At 43.2% G+C, this 20,127-nt stretch overlaps 1 protein-coding gene across 3 annotated transcripts in view; it reads left to right on the top strand.

Annotated features, from left to right (window-relative positions):
- Positions 1 to 20,127, top strand: part of tmem64 (transmembrane protein 64) — a 209,479-nt gene that overhangs the window by 33,063 nt on the left and 156,289 nt on the right. For all 3 annotated transcript variants that reach the window (XM_078397215.1, XM_078397216.1, XM_078397214.1), the window contains exon 2: positions 18,923 to 19,078. In XM_078397215.1, coding sequence (XP_078253341.1) covers positions 18,923 to 19,078 — 156 coding nt within the window. The remainder of the gene's footprint in view (positions 1 to 18,922; positions 19,079 to 20,127) is intronic.

Genomic DNA, 20,127 nt, shown 5'->3' on the forward strand with positions numbered 1-20,127 from the left:
GATAAAGGAATAACGTTTAGTGCCAGCAAAGTCCGATCAAGGATAGTCCGAGGGTCATCAAAGAGGTAGATAGTAGTTCAACACTGCTATCTACCTCTTTGATGACCCTCTATGCTATCCCATCCTACACACTAGGGATAAATTTCTCAGAAGCCAATTAACCTACATACCTGCACGTCTTTGGAATGTGGGAGGAAACTGGAGCACCCGAAGAAGAAAACCCATGTGGTCACAGAGAACGTACAAACTCCACACAGACAGCACCAGTAGTCAGGATTGAACTGTAGCGTTGTAAAGGCAGCAATTCTACTCCAGTGCCACTGTGCTGTTGATATTCCCTTGCAGCGTGGCTGGGTAGAATATTTGGTGGTTATGTAGCACGTGGCAACAAACTGGGCTGATGAATTAAGAGCACTTCATAAAAAATACTGATCATATCACCAAGGGAATTTGAGGTTAGAATGTTTTTTTCCCCATATTAATGCAAACAAACCCAACAGGCAGTTGTTGTAAAACTCGGGAAATTAAAAGTAAGAAGTGTGAGGGTGATGAAGGAATTTAGTTTTGTTTAGTTTAGAGATACAGTGCGGAAACAGGCCCTTCGGCCCACTGAGCATATTGACCAGCGATCCCCGCACATTAACACTATCCCACGCACACTAGGGACAGTTAAAAAAAACATTTATGCCAAACCAATTAACCTATAAACCTGTACATCTTTGGAGTGTGGGATGAAACCGAAGATCTCGGAGAAAACCCACACAGGTCACAGGGGGATCATACCGACAAGCACCCATAGGATCAAACCCGGGTCTCTGGTGCTGTAGGGCAGTAGCTCTACCGCTATGTCACTGTGCCACCCTTGATTTGGCATTATTGGCCTATGCCTAGTTTATTTCCCTAGAATGCCGAAAAAGCAATGTGGCATTTGCACTTATTTCTATTTTCAAATCAACGTTAACAAAATACATGGTTTGATTGTTATCACATTGGGTTTTTTTTAGATTCTGTTGTCTACTAATTGACTTTGGTTTCTTGTGTTACAACAATACAATACAATACAATACAATATATCTTTATTGTCATTGTACAGGGGTACAACGAGATTGGGAATGCGCCTCCCATATGATGCAATAAATCAATTAGCTAGTATTAATTTAAACATCCCAATGAAACAAATTAGAACAGTTTTAAAACAGAATAAAGTGCAAGTAGATATGTGCTGGTTCACTGTTCACTCAGCAGGACCGGTTCATAGCAGCTATGGCCCTGGGGATGAAGCTGTTCCTGAGTCTGGAGGTGCGGGTGTAGAAGGCCTTGTATCGTCTGCCCGATGGTAGAAGTTCGAACAGACTGTTGCAGGGGTGTGAAGAGTCTTTGTGGATGCTGGTGGCTTTTCTGAGGCATCGTGTGTAGTAGATGCCCTCCAAGGCTGGTAGCTGTGTTCCGATAGTCCTCTGAGCTCTATGGACTACCCGCTGAAGAACTTTTCTCTCTGCCTCCGTGCAGCTGAGATACCACACAGGGATGCCATGTGTTAGGATGCTCTCTATGGTGCAGTGGTAGAAGGTCGTCAGCAGCTGTTGGGTTAGACCAGACTTTTTCAGTGTTCTTAGGTAGAACGACTGTCTACCTAACTGTGATTACACTTCAAAACAATCTTTATTTCTGGTATGATTCTTTAAAATGTCATTAAATCATGAAAGATTACATAATCCATGGTCCCGTATGCACTTTATGAGAAAAATCAGTGTTGACTGATGAGAAAGCCAGTGTTGGCTTTATGAGAAAAATCTGTGAAAAACCACTGAGGTTTCTGTTTTTGCTGTGTTTACCTTTTGGGAATTCTCACTCGCATTCATGCCCAATTTTCTCATCAAGTAGTTTGTGATCTCTGAAAATATAATTAGAAAATGTTTATTTCTAATTAGTTTAATGAACTGGAAGGGGAAGTTGAGAATGTGGAATCTGCCTGTATTTACGTATTTATACAATCTTGCAGCTGCTTCAAGGATCTCTACTTTCATACATCAAGTGCTACTACAGATGACTTTTTTATTTTTGGTTAACTGATCTTTTGTTTCAAGCATGAGAAAAATGGAGCAGAATTCCAAGGCCGCAAACCATTCATAGGATGGAAAGCCAATAGCAAGGTCAACATGTATGGTCCTTAACCAACTCCCCCTGAAATGAATGATGTGCAAGGTGTTCCAGAGGGTGGATTGGAGTATTGGTAAAGGTGTGTTGCCTGTATTATATGGCAATTTTCCAAACAGTCTTTAGCTTAGTTTATTGTTACATCTACTGAGTGCAGTGAAATATTTTATGTTGCCTGATATTCTGTCAACGTAAAGACTATACATGATTACATGTTTGATATCCGGCCCACTACGGTGATGTCATCAGTAAATTTGTAAATTGAGTTGGATTTGTACTTGGCTGTGGAGTCGTGGGTGTGTAAGGGGGCTGAGAATGCATCCTTGCAGAGCACCAGTGTTGAGGATTATCAAAGAGGAAGATTTGTCCCCAATCCTCACTGATTGTGGTTTGTTGGTCAGGAAGACTACGATCCAGTTGCAGAGATGGGTGCTGACTCCATGTTCCATGGGTTTGGTGATGAGCTTGGATGGGATAATGGTATTAAAAGCAGAATTGTTGATAATAGATGTGTGACGAAGGTGTCTCCCTTATCCAGGTGTTCCAGGGATGAGTGTCGGGTCAGGAAGATGGCATGTCTGCTGACCTGTTGTGGCGGTAGGCAAACTGTAGTGGGTCAAGGTTGCTTGGTTGACTAGATTTAATGCACTCCATAACCAGCCTCAAAGCACTTCATCATGGTGGATAGACACAAAGTTCTGGAATAACTCAGCGGGTCAGGCAGCATCTTCGAGAGAAAAAGGATGGGTGACGTTTCAGGTCGAGTCCCGACCAGAAATGTCACCCATCGTTTTTTTTCCAGAGATGCTGCCTGACCTGCTGAATTACTCCAGCACTTTGTGTCTATCTTCAGTATAAACCAGCATCTGCAGTCCCTTTCGATTCATGATGATGGATGTCAAGGCCATTGGATGGTAGTCATTAAGGCATGAGATCTTGCTTTTCTTTGGCATTGGGTAATGTGTTTTACTTCCAAACTTTCTTTACTCATCTCTAAATACACAACCTTTCTCACTAATAACGATCTTCTGATTGCCGACGTAGAGACTTCTTGACGCTTGGTTGTCGGTCTCTTTCATCCCAGGCACAGGGTGCTGTCTTTATGAATTTAATCTCCATAGAGATGTTGCTGATTAGTTCAGTTTGTAACGAATGAGCAATGAATGTTTTTATCTGTCTGTTTACTGATTAGATCATTGTTTCTACAACTGTCTCAATCCACTGATTTAATCATACCACATTTCTAAACCTATGTATAGGAAAAAAACTGCAGATGCTGGTATAAATCGAAGGTAGACAAAAAATGCTGGAGTAACTCAGCGGGTCAGGCAGCATCTCTGGAGAGAGGGAATGGATGACGTTTTGGGTCGAGACCCTTCTTCGCATTTCTAAACCTTATGTTTTCCTTTACAAATTGTTTTGTGCAGCTTGCCGTATAGCTTTCCCAGCTCCACTGGGTATACCTATAATGCTTATGTTCCCATGAGTCCAGAACTGGACACTACACCTCAAGCTGTGAACCACCTTTGGAAGCCTCTGGCTACATACGAAACATTTTACTCTGAAAGGCATTAGTAAGCCAGGTGATGTCATGACAAATTGGCATGGTTTGCAGCTGTGGTTCTTGGATTTATTTAAATTCCACAGAACTCATGAAGGGATTCAAACTTGCACCTCTGAATCAATGGTCCAGATGTCTTGATACTAGATACTGCAGCAGTTAACATCAAGATAGCTTTTGACTAAGTGAGGCTTCTATAAACCATAGGAAAAATGAAAGCAAAGCACGGGAGGAGTCAACAGGAGTCCCATGTATCACGAATGATGATGGGCAAGGATTTTGAAACTTAATTATCTAATTCTTTGACATCACTGTTGGAGTATTACAGGAGAGCTTCCTAGGTCAAACCGTAAATTGTTTGGTCAGCCATGGGAGTTGTTTGCAATGTTCAGTTCCATTCTTGGTAGCAATACTATTGGATTAGTTAACTCACTCATCACTGGTACTGCCTTCCCTCCACAACCTTTTCACAGCTTACCAGACCACTTTGGGGTTTATGATTCACTAGAAACTTGACTGGATCAGTCATATATGACAGGGGCTGCAAATTCACTTGCCTCCTTGGATGTGGTGGACTAATCTCGTTAACTCTCTAACCTCACCGAGGTCCAGGCAATGAGTGCTTTATTTCTTGACTTGCCAACAGCTTCTAGCATCTATTGGGCACAATCTAGAGTGTCAAGGAACTGCTTGCCTGGATATTTGCAGCTCTACAAATATTCAAGCAGCTTGATGCCTTCCAGGGCAAAGTAGCCACATTCTTGGCACTTCATCCACTTTAACGATCTGCTCCTTCCACCAGTGGTGCTGCAGCGGCTATGATTTGTTGATAACGCTCATGATCTAGAAGAGCTAAGGCAATAGCTGGATGGGAATGCTATCCCAAGCAAGTTTTCTTAACCCTGAAATCGTCCCTCGGGTCAAATCCACTGCCTGCAAATTTCTGACGATGCTTGGATGTAAAGATTCTGTAGCCCAGGAGACTGTGAGCTATTCATTGGGTTTAAGGTTAAGATGGAGATAAACAGTCGACACTTCAAACTACTGGAAGAGTGTAGATAAGATACAGGAAAGTAAAGGAAATTTATAATTGAGTCATGTAATTCAGAAACTGTCAAATCACATACAGAAATGGACAGAGAAAATTCAGACTACAATAGCCAGTGACCTAAATTAGTTCCCAACTGACATAAAAAGAGCTATGATGTTGGACGCTCTTGGGAACTGCTGACATTTATACATTCCTTTGCATTTATTTTGGAGAATATTAAGACTTGGCTTCTTAACAGCAAATTCATTCATTTAATTGGACAGGAATGCTGTTAAGGAGAAGTTGTGTGTACAAGATAACTTGCCTGTTCTGATGAAAGGTCATCAACCTGAAATATTATTCTTGCAAATGAAGGCATAAACTGGCACAGTTCAGACTCGTCTGATGCTCTGTTCTGATATCTTTCGGTAACGCTCTATTTCATTATGTCTCTGAATAGTTCACCGCAATGCCAGAAAGGAGAGGTTGGATAGACTTGGTTTGTTTTCTCTGGAACACTGGAGGATGAGAGGAAGCCTAATATAAGTATATTAACTTATGAGAGCATAGATGGGGTGGACAGTGGAGACCTTTTTCCCCAGGATGGAAATACCTAATACTAGAGGGCTCAGCTTTAAGGTGAGAGGAGCAAATTATAAAGGAGAAGTGCGGGGAATTTTATTTTACACAATGGATGGCAAGTGCCTGCAAAGTGCTGCCAGGATTTGGTAGTGAAGGCAAATAGGATAGTGGCATTGAAGAGAATTTTGGATAGGCACATGGATATGCAAAGAATGGAGGTATATAGATTATGTGCAGCAGATAAGAGTTGGTCTTGGCATCATGTTTGGCTTAGACATTGTAAGCTGAAGGACCTGTTCCTGGACTTTATAGATACAGTGTTGAAACAGGCCCTTCGGCCAACCGAGTCCACGCCAACCAGTGATCACCCGTACATTAGCACTATCCTACACACTAGGGACAATTTACCAAAGCCAATTAACCTACAAACCTGTATGTCTTTGGTGTGTGGGAGGAAACTGGGGTACCCGGAGAAAATAAAGGAAGAACGTTCAAACCCCATATAGGCCATACCTGTAGCCAGGATCGAACCCGGGTCTGTGGCTCTGTAAGGCAGCAACTCTACCGCTGCTCCATTGTGCTGTACTGTTTTATGTTCTACCACTGATTTAATCCTCTGCCATTATTCCATTATTTGTTTGTTAATATTAGACCTACCATTCTGGTGGTATGAATCTAACAGTTGCAGTTATTTTCATTGACCTTCTACCTTTTTGCACTGGAGGAAGCAAAGCCTTGCCACCCAATCTTCATCTGCCACTAGGATGTGAAAGTCTGCAGTAGTCCCTGTTTTAAGGCCTTTGTTAGCATAAGCTTACCTTTTTGGTTTGTAGTACTTTGCTCTCGATGTCAACTTGGACTCCAGGAGAAAAAGCGATAAGTGAATCCCTCCTTTTGCACCAAATTTGTGTATGGCATTTGCCCTTTCAGCTTTTCTCGATTATTGGCCACAGATTTTGTTCTAAATTTTTTCTAAAAGGCAAAAACATAAAGATATAGGAACATGAGGAGGCCATTTAGCCGATCATCCACTTAGTTTAGTTTAGTTTAGAGATACAGCGTGGAAACAGGCCATTTGGCCCACCGAGTCCGCACCGACCAGCGATCCCTGCACATTAACACTATCCTATACACATGAGGGACAATTTACAATTATACCAAGCCAATTAACCTACAAACCTGTACGTCTTTGGAGTGTGGGAGGAAACCGGAGCACCCGGGGAAAACCCACGTGTTCACGGAAAGAACGTACAAACTCCGTACAAACAGCGCCCATATTCATGATCGAACCCGGGTCTCTGGCGCTGTAAGGCAGCAACTCTACCACTACGCCACCGTGCCACCCTGCCCTCTTCCATATTCCATATTTTTGCTGCCTTCCATATTGCTGTTCACCTTTGGATTTAAGAAATATATGTATCTCTTTGCATTTTTTTTGTTCAATGATTTGGCCTTCACTGGCAGAGAATTCCACAAGTTTGTCATCCTTTGGGTGAAGAGGTTTCATCTGATCTAGATTTAAAAATGGCAGACTTTGGATCCTGAGGCCATGACCCTTGGTTCTGGTCTCTCCAACCATCAGGAACATCCTCCCTACACTTTGTCTGTCTAGTTTCTTTAGAAATTTATAAGATTCTGCAAGCTGCTGCTGTTCTGTCATATGATAGTGAATGTAGTCCCAGCCTATCCAATTTCTCATCGTGTATCAGTTCTGCCATCCCAGGAATCAATCAAGTCTTATTTTCTTTGAATAAACTGCTTTCAAAGACGCATTTTCAAATCTGGACATATAAATGATTGATCCAAGGTGAAATGATTTTAAGTGTTTTGAAATTCCGGGATCTATTTATCATGCTGCTGGGCATGATAGCATTGTGCCATTCGGACTGGAATGTGACTATGTAAGCAAACTGCAAATGCATAATGATAGAATATTCTTAATTTATGGGGCAAATACAACGCTAGAAGGGAAACACTTAAGAGGTTGTTGGGTTCTTGTTAGTTCAATTAGAAAATGTAATTTTCTATCATTTGACACAGACATTGAAGTAGCAGCATTGTTTATAAAAAGATGTTTTGTTATAAGTAGAAACAAGGAAATACAGATGCTCTGGAAAATGGATAGGTGACATTTCAGGGCGGGCCCCTTCAGTCTGAAGAAGGGTCCTAACCCCACACATCGCCTATCCATGTTCTGCTGAGATGCTGCCTGACCCGCTGAGCTACTCTAGCATTCTGCACCTTCCTTTGTTCCAAGTGTTGAATTTTGATTTTTTTAATCATTTGTCATCTTATCTCTATTTTGTTTCCACCATTTGCTTGTACTACCAGCTCACAACAAACAACATGTTCACCTTTGCTTTTAATTTCACCTTTCTGCTTTAGCTTCAGAAAGGGAAAGTTGGGATATCATGCGCCTGTTTTCATTAGTGGGTCTGAGACGGAGAGCATTAGTAGCTTCAAATTCAGCTTGGGTGTTAACGTCTTGGATGACCTGTCTTGTGCCGAGCACATAGCTTGCAATCATGAAGTAAACATGCCATCGCCTCTACTTTGTAAAAGTTTAAAGAGATTTGGCATGTCACAGAATACTCTAACAAACTTCTACAGGTGTATTGTAAAAAAGTATCCTAACTGGTTGCTTCATAGCCTGGCAATTCCAATGCACAGGAACGCAAGAGACTGCAGAGACTGATGAACTCAGCCCGGTCCTTTGTGGGCTTAGTCCTCCCTGCCATCAAAAGTATTTACATGACAAGATGCCTCAAGAACATAGCATCTGTTATCAAAGAACCTAACCATCTGGCCGATGCCCTCTTTTCACTGCTACCGTCGGACAGCAGGTACAGAAGCCTGACATCCCACTCCACCAAGTTCAAGGAACAGCTACTTCCTTACAACTATCAGGTTCTTGAAGTAATCTACACCACTCTTATCCTAGCTCGACAACAGACCAGTAACTCTTGCAGTACCAAGGAGTTGTTTCCTTCTCTGCTTATGTTTTACACTATTTTGTTTTTGCATTCTTTTATAAATGTTATGTTAATTTATGTATAATATGATTTAGTGTGTTTGGCTGAGTCTTTTGTTCCTGTGATGCTATTGCAAGTAAGATTTTCATTGCACCTGTACTTATTGTACTTGTACATTTGACAATAAAGTCAACTTAACTTTTGTCATTTAGCTTGTCCAGAGTGGCCATTATTGGATATTATGGGGATGGGATTGGTAGGGTGAGCAGACAGAGAAGAATAGGTGAAGAGGCAAGAGACAGTAGATGCAGGAAACTTGACTATAAAGCAAACAGATGGAGGAACTCAGTGGGTTGAAGGAACTCTGAGGAAGGAATTGGGCAGATGATATTTCGAGCTGGGAACTGCCTTCAGACTCTTCCAACTTTTGCAATGCCCAAGAGAGCAATGATTGTTTTCCTGGAATGACTGGCTTGGTCAAGTATGACTTTGGAATCGTCCCTTCTCCACCCCCCACCCCTTCCAACTCTCTTTCTACCCCCCCCCGAACCTGTCCAATGTTTCTTAAGAGTCATTATTAAAAACTGCTTTATCACAGGCAGCTATTTTCTTGTGCTTTAGCTCTTTTATCCATGTTCAAGACAAAAGTTGCAACCGGATGGATTGCAATCCAATTAAAAAAAAAAAAAAATCATGCTCACTCTAGTTTTGTGTGGTCTTGTTGTCAGTGGTGGTGCTTAACCTTAGAATTGCTCACAAAATATTTGGCAGGTCACTGGGACAGATTTGAAGAAAGATTAGATTATATGAACCGGTCCTGCTGAGCCGGATGGCCACAACGCATAGATCAACTTGCACTTTACCCTGTCCAAAACTGTTACAACTGTTCGTTTCGTTGGGTTGCTGCTGTCTAAATTACCTAAATTAGTGCATCGTATGGGAGGCGCATTCCCAATCTCGTTGTACCCCTGGGTACAATGACAATAAAGATATATTGTATTGTATTGTATTGTATTTAGTGGAAGTTTTGAGTGACGTTTGACTAAAATGAGTCCAGAATCTGTATTGAAAACTCATACCATTTAAATACATGTCACTATGTTCCCCATTCTTCGGTGAATCCATCTTGCCTGTAGGATGAGAAAATTGGAAGAGATAAGAGATGTAACCCTGGCACAACAACATGTGACCATCTGCCATCAATCAAAGTTAGTTCAACTTGTTTATTTCATTTTTGGAAAATTCAGTAGATTTTTCAAAAATATATAAAAATATTTTTCCCAGCTATTTTTTTTCCCAGCATCCTGCGTGGGATGCTTGAGACATTACTTTTGGGAGATAATAACACGGATATGTTCCAGATTAGCGCATGCACAATCATTTCAACATCAATGATGGATTCTAGGATTACTTTGACAAGTCCATGACAATTGTGTAGGATTTGAATATGTTCGAATTAGAATAAGCATGTGCTTTTATTTTTGCAATGGGCAAAATAGTCAATGTATATTTCAGACCGAGCCCCTTAACACATTCTGCCACCTATACCCTCATGGACATGTATGAGGAAAGGTGGGATTGAGAATTTTATTTTGAGATACAGACATCGCAAATCGGAAGATGTGGTAAGAGTAACTACTTTGTGCATAACCCTGAGATGCATCATAGATGTTGAAATCACTGTGCATGCGCTGTTCTGGAATATAACTGTGTTATCTCCCAACAGTAATGACTCAGAGTCAATTTTGCTTGATGATAGACTTGCAATTTGACATCAGAAAATTATCAGTATGCTGCTTGTGCCAGACCATAAATGTGGTTTATTAATAGATTAACGAGGATAAACACATATAAGGATGCATATTCATGCTGTCCAAATGAAGCATCTGCCTGTATTTCATTCACCTCTGAGTACAATTTTGAATGTAAGCACTTCATCTCATACATCCCCACGCACCTTTTCCATGGCATATATGGCAAAATGCAGGTAAAGTGATGTCCAATTAAAACACGTGTTATCTGGGATGTTGAAAATTGTCTTTTCTTGCATGATAGACACAAAATGCTGGAGTAACTCAGCGGGTCAGGCAGCATCTCTGGAGAGAAGGAATGGGTGACGTTTCGGGTCGAGACCCTTCTTCAGACTCGTGTCAGGGGAGGGGCGGGACAAAGATAGGATGTAGTCGGAGACAGGAAGACTAGTGGGAGAACTGGGAAGGGGGAGGGGATAGAGAGGGAAAGCAGGGACTACCTGAAGTTAGAGGTCAATGTTCATACTACTGGGGTGTAAATTACACAAGCAAAATATGAGGTGCTGTTCCTCCAATTTGCGCTGGGCCTCACTCTGACAATGGAGGAGGCCCAGGACAGAAAGGTCAGTTTGGGAATGGGAGGGGAAGTTGAAGTGCTGAGCCACCGGGAGATCGGGTTCGTTAAGACGGACTTAGCGGAGGTGTTGAGCGAAACGATCGCCGAGCCTGCGCTTGGTCTCGCTGATGGAGATTTGACATCTGGAACAGTGGATACAATAGATGAGGTTGGAGGAGGTGCAGGTGAGCCTCTGCCTCACCTGGAAAGACTGTTTGGGTCCTTGGATGGATTCGAGGGGGGAGGTAAAGGGACAGGTGTTGCATCTCCTGCGGTTGCAGGAGAAAGTACCTGGGGGGGGGGGGGGGTCGTTTGGGTGGGAAGGAATGAGTGGACCAGGGAGTTACGGAGGGAATGGTCTCTGCGGAAAGCAGAAAGGGGTGGTGATGGGAAGATGTGGCCAGTAGTGGGATCCCGTTGGAGGTGGTGGAAATGTTGGAGGATAATTTGTTGTATGCGACGGCTGATGGGGTGGAAGGTGAGGACAAGGGGGACTCTATCCTTGTTACGGATAGGGGGAGCAAGAGCGGAGCTGCGGGATATTGAGGAGACCCTAGTGAGAACTATAATGGGAGAAGGGAACCCCCATTTCCTAAAGAATGAGGACATCTACGATGCCCGAGTATGGAACATCTCATCCTGGGCTCAGATGCGGTGTAGACGAAGGAATTGGAAATTGATTGGTGGGTACAAGTGAGGAGAGGAAATAGGGCAGACTGGTGGAGATAATGATGAAGGCTGGAGACAAAAGGTGTCAGATAAGGGAGGCGGAGGAGTGGAATGTAATGTCAGAGGGAAGGATTTGGACAGATAGGTGGAGAGGAAAGAGGAAACATGAGACTCTGAGTCGGGAGGGGCAGGAGATGAGCAGAAGGAGGAAGAGAAATGAACTGGGTGTTGGCTGGTGGGAGAAAGGTGTATGCACTGCATGGGGGGGGGGGAGGGAAGAGAAGGGCAAGTGAGGGAGGAGAGTTTACTTGAAATTGGAGAGCTCAATGTTCATGGCCAATGGGTTGTGGCCTACAAAAGCAGAATATGAGATGCTGTTCTTGCAGATTATTATCTGAATTGTGCCAGATTAGAAAAAGGAGGTGCAACAAGACCTGAGTGAGAGGGGATCTTATGGAAACATAAAATTCTTAAGAGATTGGACAGGCTAGATGCAGGAAAAATGGTCCCGATGTTGGGGGAAGTCCAGAACCAGGGATCACAGTTTAAGAATAAGGGGTAGGCCATTTAGGACTAAGATGAGGAAACACTTTCTCACCCAGAGAGTTGTGAATCTGTGGAATTCTCTGCCACAGAAGGCAGTGGAGGCCGATTCACTGGATGTATTCAAGAGAGAGTTAGACAATAGGTACAGGAGTAGGCCATTCAGCCCTTCGAGCCAGCACTGCCATTCAATGCGATCATGGCTGATCACTCTCCATCAGTACCCCGTTCCTGCCTTCTCCCCATACCCCCTCACTCCGCTATCCTTAAGAGCTCTATCCAGCTCTCTCTTGAAAGCATCCAACGAACTGGCCTCCACTGCCTTCTGAGGCAGAGAATTCCACACCTTCACCACTCTCTGACTGAAAAAGTTCTTCCTCATCTCCGTTCTAAATGGCCTACCCCTTATTCTTAAACTGTGGCCCCTTGTTCTGGACTCCCCCAACATTGGGAACATGTTTCCTGCCTCTAATGTGTCCAATCCCCTAATTATCTTATATGTTTCAATAAGATCCCCCCTCATCCTTCTAAATTCCAGTGTATACAAGCCTAATTGCTCCAGCCTTTCAACATACGACAGTCCCTCCATTCCGGGAATTAACCTAGTGAACCTACGCTGCACGCCCTCAATAGCAAGAATATCCTTCCTCAAATTTGGAGACCAAAACTGCACACAGTACTCCAGGTGCGGTCTCACCAGGGCCCGGTACAACTGTAGAAGGACCTCTTTGCTCCTATACTCAACTCCTCTTGTTATGAAGGCCAACATTCCATTGGCTTTCTTCACTGCCTGCTGTACCTGCATGCTTCCTTTCAGTGACTGATGCACTAGGACACCCAGATCTCATTGAACATCCCCTCTTCCTAACTTGACACCATTCAGATAATAATCTGCCTTTCTATTCTTACTTCCAAAGTGAATAACCTCACACTTATCTACATTAAACTGCATCTGCCATGTATCCGCCCACTCACACAACCTGTCCAAGTCACCCTGCAGCCTTATTGCATCTTCCTCACAATTCACACTACCCCCCAGCTTAGTATCATCTGCAAATTTGCTAATGGTACTTTTAATCCCTTCATCTAAGTCATTAATGTATATCGTAAATAGCTGGGGTCCCAGCACCGAACCTTGCGATACCCCACTGGTCACTGCCTGCCATTCCGAAAGGGACCCATTTATCCCCACACTTTGCTTTCTGTCTGTCAACCAATTTTCTATCCATGTCAGTACCCTACCCCCAATACCATGTGCTCTAATTTTGCCCACTAATCTCCTATGTGGGACCTTGTCAAAGGCTTTCTGAAAGTCGAGGTACACCACATCCACTGACTCTCCCCTGTCAATTTTCCTAGTTACATCCTCAAAAAATTCCAGTAGATTTGTCAAGCACGATTTCCCCTTCATAAATCCATGCTGACTCGGAATGATCCTGTTACTGCTATCCAAATGCTCAGCAATTTCGTCTTTTATAATTGACTCCAGCATCTTCCCCACCACTGATGTCAGACTAACTGGTCTATAATTACCCGTTTTCTCTCTCCCTCCTTTCTTAAAAAGTGGGATAACATTTGCTATCCTCCAATCCACAGGAACTGATCCTGAATCTATAGAACATTGAAAAATGATCTCCAATGCTTCCACTATTTCTAGAGCCACTTCCTTAAGTACCCTGGGATGCAGACCATCAGGCCCTGGGGATTTATCAGCCTTCAGTCCCATCAGTCTACCCAAAACCATTTCCTGCCTAATGTGGATTTCCTTCAGTTCCTCCATCACCCTAGGTTCTCCGGCCCCTAGAACATTTGGGAGATTGTGTGTATCTTCCTCAGTGAAGACAGATCCAAAGTAACGGTTTAACTCGTCTGCCATTTCTTTGTTCCCCATAATAAATTCCCCTGCTTCTGTCTTCAAGGGACCCACATTTGCCTTGACTATTTTTTTCCTCTTCACGTACCTAAAAAAACTTTTGCTATCCTCCTTTATATTATTGGCTAGTTTACCCTCGTACCTCATCTTTTCTCCCCGTATTGCCTTTTTAGTTAACTTTTGTTGCTCTTTAAAAGAGTCCCAATCCTCTGTCTTCCCACTCTTCTTTGCTATGTTATACATCCTCTCCTTAATTTTTATGCTGTCCTTGACTTCCCTTGTCAGCCACAGGTGTCTCTTACTCCCCTTAGAGTCTTTCCGCCTCTTTGGGATAAATTGATCCTGCAACCTCTGCATTATTCCCAGGAATACCTGCCATTGCTGTTCTACCGTCTTCCCTGCTAGGGCCTCCTTCCAGTCAATTTTGGCCAGCTCCTGCCTCATGCCTCTGTAATCCCCTTTGCTATACTGTAATACTGACACTTCCGATTTTCCCTTCTGCCTTTCCATTTGCAGAGTAAAACTTATCATGTTGTGATCACTGCCTCCTAATGGCTCTTTTACCTCTAGTCCCCTTATCAGATCAGGATCATTACACAACACTAAATCCAGAATTGCCTTCTCCCTGGTAGGCTCCAGTACAAGCTGTTCTAAGAATCCATCTCGAAGGCACTCTACAAACTCTCTTTCCTGGGGTCCATTTCCAACCTGATTTTCCCAGTCTACCTGCATGTTGAAATCTCCCATAACCACCGTAGCATTACATTTGTGACACGCCAATTTTATCTCCTGATTCAACTTGCACCCTATGTCGAGGCTACTGTTTGGGGGCCTATAGATAACTCCCATTAGGGTCTTTTTACCCTTACAATTCCTCATTTCTATCCATACTGATTCAACCTCCTGATTCTATGTCACCCCTTGCAAGGGAATGAATATCATTCCTTACCAGCAGAGCAACCCCACCCCCTCTGCCCACTTGTCTGTCTTTTCTATACGTTGTGTACCCCTGAATATTCAGTTCCCAGCCCTGGTCCTCTTGTAGCCATGTCTCAGTGATCCCTACAACATCATACTTGCCCATGACTAACTGAGCCTCAAGCTCATCCACTTTATTTTTTATACTACGCGCATTTAAGTACAACACTTTAACTTCTGTATTTACCTCCCCTCTCACATCGGTCACAAATGGCCCTGCCGTTAATCTCTTTTCCCCTCTAGAACTTCTGTTCCCATTCTTCCGAGAGTCTTCTGCAATATCTCCTGTATTCCCTTTAACCTCATCTTCATATTCACAATTTGTTAACCCCTCCCCCCCACTACTTAGTTTAAAGTCACAGGTGTCGCACTAGCAAACCTGCCTGCCAGAATGTTTGTCCCCCTGCTGTTAAGATGTAACCCGTCCCTTTTGTACAAGTCACCCCTAGCCCAGAAGAGATCCCAGTGGTCCAAAAATCTAAATCCCTGCTCTCTGCACCAGCCCCTCAGCCATAAATTCATACCCTCTATCTCTCTGTTCCTGGCCTCACCAGCACGAGGTACCGGTAGCAGTCCAGAGATAACCACCTTCGACGTCCTACTTCTCAGTCTTTTTCCTAACTCTCTAAACTCCCGCTGTAGCACCTCCTTCCTCTTCCGCCCGACGTCATTCGTGCCCACATGCACAACGACTTCAGGTTGATCGCCTTCCCTCACTAGGATTTTCTGAAGCCGGTCCGTGATGTGCTGAACCCTGGCACCAGGGAGGCAACAGACCATCCTCAAGTCCCTCCTGCTGCCACAGAATCTTCTGTCCGTCCCTCGGACGATGGAGTCACCCACCACTACGGCTCTTCCTGACTTCGGTCTCCCCTGTCGAGTATCCTTGCCAACAGGTCCGCCACTCGGACTGGAAACGTCTTCTGCCCCGACAGTTCCCAAGAGGGTATACCTATTTGCAATAGGCACAGCCACTGGGGTCTCCTGTAGTCCACGTCCACTCCCCCCTGAAACAGTCTCCCACCTTCGCTCGACCTGGACCCTTGGCGTGACAGCCTCACAATAGGTCCTGTCGAGGAAACTCTCGCATTCCCGGATGGCCCTGAGGTCATCCAACTGCCTCTCCAACTCCACCACACGTCCATTCAGGAGCTGCACCTGGACACAGTTCTTGCAGGTGTAGCTCCCAGAAGCTCCAGCGATGTCCCTATCTTCCCACATCCTGCAGGAAACACACTGCACCAACTTTTCCGCCAATACTTTGTGTCTATAAACAGTTCAGGCTTAAAACAATTGTAACCTCCTCACCTCAGCCTCCTCGCCGAAGACTCGCACTTTTCTCAAAGACTCGCACTTTTCTCAAAGACTCGCACTTTTCTCAAAGACTCGCATTTTTCTCAAAGACTCGCACTTTTCTCAAAGACTCGCACTTTTCTCATAGCTCTTGAGGCTAATGGAATCAAGAGATATGGGGAGAAAGCAGGAATGGGGTACTGATTTTGGATGATCAGCCATGATCATATTGAATGGCAGAATGGCCTACTCCTGCACCTATTTTCTATGTTTCTTCAAATTTGCTTGTGGCCTCACTCTAGTGGTGGAGGAGGTCGAGGACAGAAAGGTTATGGCAAGGGGAGTTAAAATGGCTGGCAACCTTTAGCTCCAGCAAGCCTTGGCGGACAAAGTGCAAGTGTTCGGTGAAACAGTTGCCTAGTCTACACTTAGTCTCGCTGTTAGAGAGAAGGATCTAAAAAAGGTTCTGACTCAAAGTGTCGTCTGTCCGTTCCCTCCCAGTTTGTTTTGTCTTCATTTTATATTCATTGGGTTTTGCAGGCTGAGCCAGCATTTAATCACGCATCCCTAATTGCCCTTGAGAAAGGGGTGGTGAGCTGCCTTCTTGAACAAACCTTTGCTGTTCTTGAGGTGGGGGTATAAAGTGTAAGGAATATATTGAATGTTGAGTGAAGGACAATGGAAAGGGATGTGCTTAATTGAGACTTGTGGTTAATGTTGAAAATGTAGCTGCTATCTAATTTGCACCTGTGTTGGAGATACGTTAAGAATTTTATGTCGTCATTTTTAGGGGTATGGTTTTAGAGACTAATATCTGTGTTCTGAACACCTGTGCTTATGGAATATTCCATATACAAGTCTGGAGCTTTAAATAGAGTTCCTAGTTCCTTTAATGGTTTTATTCACTGGGTCTAAAAATATTTGCAACAGTTGCTGTGTTCAGATCTTTGTAGGAATTAAATATTCCATGATTTATTTTTATGGTTACATTGCAAGCTTTTCTTCCGTGTTACTTGAACTAGTAGCTGCGTTTTCACTTTAAGTGTGAACCCAAGCTACTGGTTATGATTAGGAGCAGGGATAGCAACACGAGTGTCTGATCTTGGTGCCTGACCATATGTAAATTGGTAGAATTCGCTGAAAAGCATTTGATAATCAAATTCCTAAGTTCCCTATTTTACCTTGGCCCCAATTTGTCCTGAAGGGTAAACCTTTCTTGTATTAGTGACATATTTAGAAATCTATTCCATTTCCCAAGAAGATCTACATCTGCTTCCCAAGAAGTTGTGCATCTGCTAATCTATATTTTTGAATTTGTTTAGAAGTTTAGTGAGATTACTGCGTTAATTGTGCTAGTTGTTGAATTCTAATCTTCCATTAGAAAAGCGTTGTTGGGTTAGCACTGGGTAAATAACAAGGGTTTGCTTGTAGGCTTGAATTTTCCCGCAAAACTGCGAGATCTTGAATATTTCCTAATTACTACTGGTATATATTTGAAACTTGCTGATGGTTGAACCAGCAGTTTCTGATTGTGGAGTAATTTGCAGAAGACTTACAAAACTCACTCGTGGTATGCCCCAGGGATTGGTGCTAGAACTATTCCTGTTTGAGGTTTGTATCAATGATTTGGATGAGAATGTAGAAGGTTGATTAGTAAATTTGCAGATGACACTAAAGTGGGTGGTATTGCAGATAGAGAAGATGGTTATCCAAAAATTACCAGCAGGATCTTGATCAGTTCGGCAAGTGTGCTGAGAAACGATTAATGCAGATAAATGCAAGCTGTTGCATTTTCGGAAGTCAAACGAGGGCAAGATATTCACAGTAAATGGCAGGGCCATGGGGAGTGTAGAAGTTGGAATGTTATGCTACAGTTGTACAACGTGTTGATGAAGCTACATTTAGAGTATTGGTATGTTATTGTCACCCTGTTATAGGAAGGATGTCATAAAATAAAAAGTGCGTAAAAGATTTTGGAGGATATTGCCAGATCTTGAGGGCCTGAGTTATAAGAGAGCGGCTGGGCAGGCGAGGACTTTATTCCTTGGAACGCAGGATGCTGAAGGGTGATCTTATGGAGTTGTGTTTAAGATCATAAGGGGAATAGGGTGAATGTGCAGAGTCTTTTACCCATAGCAGGGAATCAAGAACCAGAGGTTATGGATATAAGGTAGAAAGATTTAATAGGAACCTGAGGAGAAACATTTTCATACAGGGATATATGGAACGAGTTGCCAGAGGAGGTAGTTGAGACATTTAAAAGACAAAGTTTAGAGGGATGTGGGCAATGGCCAAACGGGGGCAGCTGCGACTAAAGTAGATGGGACATCTTGGTCGGCATGGACAATTTGGGCTGAAGGGCCCGTTTCTGCTGTATGTCTCTGACTCCAAGGTTGACACTTCTGATGAAAGAATTGTCTAATGAGGAACTATTGAGTAGGTTACATCTGTACACATTGGGTTTGAGAAGAATGAGGGTGATTTTATTGAAATTAGATTTTGAGGGAGCTCGGCAAGTTGGAATGTTTCCTCCATTTGGGGAATCCAAAAATAGCTGCACAGTACAGGATCACCCATTTAAAATCAAGATGAGGAATTTCTCCTGAACATTAGGAATATTTGGCATTCTCTACACCAGACTGCTGATGAATGTTTGTCATTGAATATATTCCAGGCCGAGACATTTTTTTGACGAGAGTGAAGTCTTTTGGGAATGGACTGTAACATGGTGTTGAAGCCAAAATCAGATATGCCTAATCCTAATGATTGAGTCGGCTTGAAAGTCCATATAACTTGCTCTTTGTCCTCTTTCCATGTTTCTGCAAATCTAAACTTGATGTAACTTGTTTTATAATCCCTGATATTCTTAACTAATATTTAATTTTATGGTCCTACAGATTACCAATTTGTCTCTTCCAAATTATCTTGTTGCATCTTCAGTTGGACTGCTTCCCACTCAGCTTTTAAATTCTTACTTGGGAACAACCTTGCGCACAATGGAAGATGTCATAGCGGAACAGAATGTTAGTGGATATTTAATATTCAGTCTACAGGTAGGATATTTCTTGTATTACTCTTGCTTTATTCTTAAGCAGTGAAAATTCAACAAAGTTTAAATTTAGCACATTTTGACATTTATGGTATAGTATGCCGCAGAATCGAGTGGAAAGAGAATCACATTCCTGTAAAGCTGCAGGTGGTCAGGACATATACTCAAGATAGACACAAAATGCTGGAGGAACAGCAGGACAGGCAGCATCTCTGGAGAGAAGGAATGGGTGACGTTTCGGGTCTTCTTCAGACTCTACCCGAAATGTCACCCATTCCTTCTCTCCAGAGATGCTGCCTGTCCTGCAGAGTAAATCCAGCATTTTGTGTCTACGGTTTAAACCAGCATCTGCAGTTCCTTCCAACACAGGACAGAAACTCGTATACGTGAGAAATTCTATTTATTTGGAGAACAAAGTAGTCCCATATTTGCTGACCCAATTTTATTTTCCTCTTTGTTTTCACCGCTGAAGATCCTACATGATTTCTTATGGCCATGTATTCCTTTATGATTCAATGATACTTTATTGTCACATGTACCTAGGTACAGTAAAATTGTTTGATTTTGCATACAAGGCACAATGTATGCCGTCAAAGTTACAAAGTACACATTATAATCTCAATGGTCCCTCTTTGTTCTTGGCGGCCACGCTCGCCGGATCATAGTCATACAGAGTGGAAACAGACCCTCGTCCCAACTTGCCCACACTGACCAACATGTCCCGTCTACTCTGGTCTCACCTGCCTGTCTTTGGCCCATATCCCTCTAAACCTGTTCTATCCATCTACCTGTCCAAATGTTTCTTAAATGTTGTGATACTACCTGCTTCAACTACCTTCACCACCAGCTCGTTCCATATACCCATCACCCTCTGTAAAAAAGGTACCCCTCAGGTTCCTATTAAATCTTTCCCTTACTATGGGTCCCTCTTTGTTCTCGGTGGTTAGGCAACATCTTCTACGGTTTGCTGGCGTATGGTTCTACTATTCTCCGGTCATTTAGCCTTCGTACGGAGGTGGGCGTCTCCTGCAGCCGACCTTGAAAGTGCAGAAG

This window comes from Rhinoraja longicauda, chromosome 4 (assembly GCF_053455715.1).
Source record: "Rhinoraja longicauda isolate Sanriku21f chromosome 4, sRhiLon1.1, whole genome shotgun sequence".
In the NCBI taxonomy this organism is placed as follows: domain Eukaryota; kingdom Metazoa; phylum Chordata; class Chondrichthyes; order Rajiformes; family Arhynchobatidae; genus Rhinoraja; species Rhinoraja longicauda.